Source organism: Mandrillus leucophaeus, unplaced genomic scaffold (assembly GCF_000951045.1).
Source record: "Mandrillus leucophaeus isolate KB7577 unplaced genomic scaffold, Mleu.le_1.0 Scaffold29, whole genome shotgun sequence".
Taxonomy (NCBI): domain Eukaryota; kingdom Metazoa; phylum Chordata; class Mammalia; order Primates; family Cercopithecidae; genus Mandrillus; species Mandrillus leucophaeus.
In genome coordinates, this window is record NW_012103031.1 from 2099465 (window position 1) to 2105839 (window position 6375).

At 48.2% G+C, this 6375-nt stretch overlaps 1 protein-coding gene across 1 annotated transcript in view; it reads right to left on the reverse strand.

The window, feature by feature from the left end:
• LOC105543757 (myosin-7-like) overlaps nucleotides 1-6375 on the reverse strand; it is a 91276-nt gene that overhangs the window by 66556 nt on the left and 18345 nt on the right. Inside the window, exons 2-3 of the mRNA XM_011985834.1 lie at nucleotides 3810-3953; nucleotides 2450-2492 (exon numbers count right to left, since the gene is read on the reverse strand). Of these exons, the coding sequence (XP_011841224.1) occupies nucleotides 2450-2492; nucleotides 3810-3953 (187 nt within the window). The remainder of the gene's footprint in view (nucleotides 1-2449; nucleotides 2493-3809; nucleotides 3954-6375) is intronic.

Genomic DNA, 6375 nt, shown 5'->3' on the forward strand with positions numbered 1-6375 from the left:
GGCTAATTTTTGTATTTTTAGTAGAGATGGGATTTCACCATATTGGCCAGGCTGGTCACAAACTCCTGACCTCAAGGGATGCACCCACCTTGGCCTGCCAAAGTGCTGGGATTACAGGCGTGAGCCACTGTGCCCAGCCTATAGTACTGTTTTATATTTTGCTTTTGCCACTTAATATATCTGGCTTTCCATGAGAGTCCATCAAGAGATGTCTAGGGTGATTCAAAAGCTGTGGAATCTTCACTGTGTGGATGCAGCTCCCTACTTGTGGCAGCTAGGTTTGACCACCTATCTTTTTCTTTTTTTTTCTTTTTCTTTCTTTTTTTTTTAGAGACAGAGGCTTGCTCTGTCTCTCAGGCTGGAGTGCAGTGGTACGATCATAGCTCACTGCAGCCTTGACCTCCTGGGCTCAAGCGATCCTTCCACCTCAACATCCCAAGTAGCTGGGACTACAGGCATGTGCCCACTAAGCCTGGATAATTAAAAAGTTTTTTTTGTAGAGATGGGAGTCTTACTGTGTTGCTCAGGCTTGTCATGAACTCCTGTCCTCAAACAATCCACCTACGCTGGCCTCCCAAAGTGCTGGGATTACAGGCATGAGCCACTGCACCCAGCCTTGACCTCCTCTTAAAAAGAGACCCCAACTTTCTTTTCACTCCAAGATTGCAATTTTGTAGGAAATCACCCTGTTTTAAAAAAAAGAACAGGAAGGCCAAGTGCAGTGGCTCATGCCTGTGAATCCCAGCACTTCGGGAGGCTGAAGCAGGCAGATCACGAGGTCAGGAGTTCGAGACCAGCGTGAGCAACATGGTGAAACCCTGTGTCTACTAAAAATACAAAAATTAGCTGGGCATGGTAGCGCATGTTTGTAATCCTAGCTACTAACAGGGCTGAGGCAGGAGAATCGCCTGAACCTGGGAAGTGGAGGTTGCAATGAGCTGAGACTACGCCATTGCACTCCAGCCTGGGCGACAGAGTGAGACTCCATCTCAAACAAACAAGCAAACAAACAAACAACAAAACCCCAGAAAAACCAATTACATCATTAAATAAATGAAGAGCAGGAAGAATAAGTGAAGATAGGAAATGGCCAAATCTATGAACCTTAAATTTCCCTTCTCCTTGCTAGACAGTCACATTGACCTCTAAACCCTCCACCAAATACTTGGTTTCAGTTCAACTTTAAACCCTTCCATTTTGAACCAAATAAGAATAACTGCTCCCTATCAACCCCTCTCCCTGCCACCAGCTTCTCCTTAGCATGACTGGGATATGCTGAATTTTCAAAAGGAAACTTATTAAGTAGAAACTGATCCACAGGAAAAAAGACTAAAGAGATAATGAAGGAAACCCAGTGGAACAGCTGAGAGTATGACACACGGTGTCTCATCCCGGGACGCCAGCCATGGAATCACTCTTCCCCTCCAGCCTGTCTCAGCTGTGGGGTGGGGGCAGACAGCAGCCTGGAAGCCAGTTACCTCCCTGCTGTGGTCAGGAGGAATTGAGAGAGAAGCAGCTGGGATCAGCCCTTGCCAGCTAGAGTTGTTGCACTAGTGGCTCTATCGAGGCGCTTTAATGTAGGAGGGGACTCCTGCCCTGGTGTCTCAGGCTATACTCCACAGAGCCTGCAGTCCCTTGGCCCAAAGTCATGATGTGGTCACCCAGGAGGAACAAGGGCTTGCATGCAGAATAGCCCCAGGTAAGCCCTGGCCCTGAGCTTGACCTTTTAGCCTGCATCTTGACATTCTCAGCCCAGGCTCCAGGCTCCAGGCTCAGCCGGGAGTGGGTGTGACTATTTCTCTCTCTCTCTTTTTTTTTTTTTTTTTTTCAGCCCAGGCTCCAGGCTCCAGGCTCAGCCGGGAGTGGGTGTGACTATTTCTCTCTCTCTCTTTTTTTTTTTTTTTTTTGAGATGGAGTCTCGCTCGGTTTCCCAGGCCGGAGTGCAGTGGTGCGATCTCGGCTCACTGCAAGCTCCGCCGCCTCCTGGGTTCCCACCATTCTCCTGCCTCAGCCTCCTGAGTAGCTGGGACTATAGGCGTCTGCCACCACCCCCGGCTAATTTTTTTGTGTGTTTTTAGTAGAGACGGGGTTTCACCGTGTTAGCCAGGATGGTCTCAATCTCCTGACCTCTTGATCCACCTGCCTCGGTCTCCCAAAGTGCTGGGATTACAGGTGTGAGCCACCGTGCCTGGCCGGGTATGGCTCTTTCTAGACCTGGGGTCCAAGGATGCCCTGCTAACCTCCAGACTTAGCAAATATCTTCAAGAGCTTTTCAGAGAACTTCCAGCACCACCTGGGTCTATGGTGCTGCTGGGGCCTGAATCTAGAACCACAGTAGTATTAAAGCAGGATGAATCTGGGGTCACAGAAGCCCTCTTGGCTATAACCATACGCCCAGGGAGGGGGAACCCCCGGCAGGCCCTTACCTGGGAATCAGGCTGCACCTTACCTATTCCTACCAGATAAGCCTCTTTCCTTTTTAGTAAAGACATCTAGAGAGGCAAACACCAATACATCCTTAGACAACCCATTTTGGGAGTTAAGTTGCAACACCTTCAGAAAATCATCTTTCTGTCTTAAGATTTCCAAGATGCTCAAAGGACTGATTGTAACTCACTCTGGTCATCGTGTCAGACAAAGTGAAACTGAACTTCTTCAAGGATGCAGTCTGTTGTCCTTCCTAAGTGCCTCAGGCTACAATTACATCACATTTCCTCAATGTTTGTTGGATGGATGGGTGGATGAGTGTTTTGATGAATGATTGAATGGATGGATGGATATTTGGATATTTGGTTGGGTGGATGAGTGGATGGATGGATGAATGGATGGATGTTTGGTTGATGGATGGAGGGATGGATGTTTGGGTAGGTGGATGAATGTTTGGATGTTTGGATTGATGGATAGATGTTTGGATGGATGGATAGGTGTATGGATGTTTGGATAGGTGGATGAATGTTTGGATTGATGGATAGATGTTTGGATGGAGGGATGGGTGGATGAATGTTTGGATGTTTGGGTTGATGGATAGATGTTTGGATGGATGGGTAGATATTTGGATGGATGGATGGGTGTTTAGATGGATGAATGTTTGGATGGATGTATGGATGGATGAATGGATAGATGGATGAATGGATAGATGGATGGATGGACTTCTAATAATGGCACATGAAGTCACTAGGGGAAAAATGATGTTTTGATTTGAGAGTTTGAGGAAGAGGAGTGGAGCCTGAGGAGGAAGATTTTTGGGTGACAGCCTCAGCAAAATGTGTTTCAGCTGCTCATGGATATGGTGCCATTACTGAGATGGCGAAGGCTTTGGGTGGAAATTCTTTTTTTTTGAGACGGAGTCTTGCTCTGTCGCCTAGGCTGGAGTGCAGTGGCCTGATCTCGGCTCACTGCAAGCTCCGCCTCCCGGGTTCACGCCATTCTCCTGCCTCAGCCTCCTGAGTAGCTGGGACTACAGGCGCCCGCCACCTCGCCCGGCTAGTTTTTTTTTTTTTTTTTTTTTTTTTGTATTTTTTAGTAGAGATGGGGTTTCACTGTGTTAGCCAGGATGGTCTCGATCTCCTGACCTCGTGATCTGCCCGTCTCAGCCTCCCAAAGTGCTGGGATTACAGGCTTGAGCCACCGCGCCCGGCCTGGGTAGAAATTCTAACGTCAGAAATGTGGTCTCTGTGCCTTTGTCTAAGTCGTAATGTGTATTGAGAGCTGGGCAGGGTGGAGTAGCCACCCCCCTCCTCATCAAAAGAAGAGCAGAAGATCTGCAGTCACTCCTTCCTCCCTGCGCTCACCCCATCCCCAGCACTCACGTAGATCCTCATGTTGGTGTAGCGTTGGCGCAGATTGTCTAGGACACTGGCCTCATTCAGGAAGGTCATGTCTGCCATGTCGCTGGCCTGGTAGAATTTGGGTGGGTTCATCTGCTGGATATCATCCTTCTTCATAGTGAGTGTCTGGGGAGGGTCAAGACACAGCAGCACAGGCATCAGGAAATAGTGCCGTACCAGGCATGGGGCATCTGGCCCAGGTCACCACACACCCTCTGGAGTCCCAGAAGGAGATGGAGTGGAGCATGCAGTGGACCCAAGTCCTGGTCCAGCCACATCCCCTTGCGTGTCCTGGGATGGGGAGGCACTTCTGAGGCCAATGCAGCTTCAACTGCCTCCTCTCTGAAGTTGAGATGACAGTAGTCTCCTTGGCAGGTTGCTGGGAGAATTATATGAACTGAAGTGGAATCATGTAAAAATACCTTATAAACTATGACGTTCCCTCCCTATGTTACAGAGAACCTCTGGGCTGTGCTTCTTTTCCAGCCAAATCCATCCTGATAGATGATCAGAGCTTACTCTTTGATCCCATGAACACTTTGCAAAGATGTGACTCTTGGCTCTCTGCCTTGAGAGTTAGCGGTGATTTCGAAATAGCAATGAGCTTTTCCATTTCACTTTTCTTTTTTTTTTTTAAAGACTAAGTGCAGTAATGAGAAGGGTGGGTGGAAGAGTGGAACAAGGATTTTGATCTGTAACTGACCATGAACAGTTAATTGAGATAACTCACTACCTTCAGACCAGCCAAACTTCTCCATTTTTAATTTTTAATTTAATTTTATTTTTTGACACATAATCTTGCTCTGTTGCCCAGGCTGGAGTGCAGTGGTACAATCACAGCTCACTGCAGCTTCGATCTCTTGGGCTCAAGTCATCCTCCTGCCTCAGCCTCCCGATTAGCTGGGACTACAGGTGCACACCACCACGCCTGGCTAATTTTAAACTTTTTTTTCTAGAGACAAGGTCTTGCTATGTTGCCTATGCTGGTCTTAAACTCTTGGCCTCCAATGATCCTCCCATCTTGGCCCCCAAAAGTGTTACAGGTGTGAGCCACCACATTGTAGCCACTGTTCCATTTGAAAAAAAGACATTCCCTTGCTCCCTCCAAGCCACCGTCAAGGATAAAACCGAAAGCAAGCAAGAAAAGAAGAAAACAAACAAAACAGCAATGAGTGTTCATCAGTAGGTGTGTTTGCGCCTGTGCCATGTGGGCAGATCTCTTCCCCATGCTGCACCCCAATTTCTTCATCTATAAATGAAAACTAGGCCGGGTGCAGTGGCTCACGCCTGTAATCCCAGCGCTTTGGGAGGCCTAGGTGGGTGGACCACTTGAGGTCAGGATTTCAAGACCAGCCTGGCCAACATGGCGAAACCCTGTCTCTACTAAAAATACAAAAATTAGCTGGGCGTGGTCGCGCACTCCTGTAATCCCAGCTACTTGGGAGGCTGGGGCAGGAGAATTGTTTGAACCCAGGGGGCGGGGGTTGCAGTGAGCCGAGATCATGCCGCTGCACTCCAGCCTGGGTGACAGAGCAAGAAAAAAACAAAACAAAAAAACAAAAACTAGCGCCAGCTCTGAAGAAGCTCCAGCATCTGGGATCAAAGCTGAAGACACACGAGCTGGAAAACAAGTATCTTTTGGCTGCCTGCAGCCTTAGATGTGAGGCCTGAATCCATACTGGGATTTCTGGGACTTTTAATAATTTATTAGTACAATAGGCAGATAATTTGAAATCTTGACAGTTCTGGAAAATCCACCCCCACTCCCCGTAATGGTTACCACACCCTTAGTAAATCAAGCTGTTTTTTGTTTGTTTTTGTTTTTCTGAGACAGAGTCTCACTCTGTCACTCATGCTGGAGTGCAGTGGCATGATCTCAGCTCACTGCAACCTCCGCCTCCTGGGTTCAAGCAATTCTGCCTCAGCCTCTCGAGTAGCTGGGATTACAGGCGCAGGCCACCACGCCCGACTAATTTTTGTATTTTTGGTAGAGATGGGGTTTCACCATGTTGGCCAGGCTGGTCTGAAACTCCTGACCTCAGGTGATCCTCCCTGCCCAGCCTCCCAAAGTGGTGGGATTACAGGCATGAGCCACCATGCCTGGCCTCAAGCTGGGTTTGGGGTTTCCAGATCTCTGGTCCTCGTCCATGTGCAGACACTTCACTTTCAGTAGAGGAATGGAGAACTTGGCCTTTATTTTAGGAGCCAGGGAAGTCAGCGTCGTAGGCTCCATCTTTTCTGTCCCAAACCCGGCTGGCCAGCCCTGTCTGCTGCAGATACTCAAGGAAATTGTGTTGTCCTTAAATGTGCATCCAAACTTGGATGCACTCTGGGTCTCCACTATCATCACCCATCATTTCTCACAACACTGCAGCACTCTCCTCTCCGAAAACTATGTTTCTCCTGCTTGACTTTCATTCAAACCCATTATAGCCGCATCTTTTCACCACTGCTCCTCTCAAAGGCAGGAACAGATAAAAATATAGCTGTTGCCAGTTCTGATCACTGAGGTCTCTGGCTTCCTTTTTTTTTTGAGACAACGTTTCTC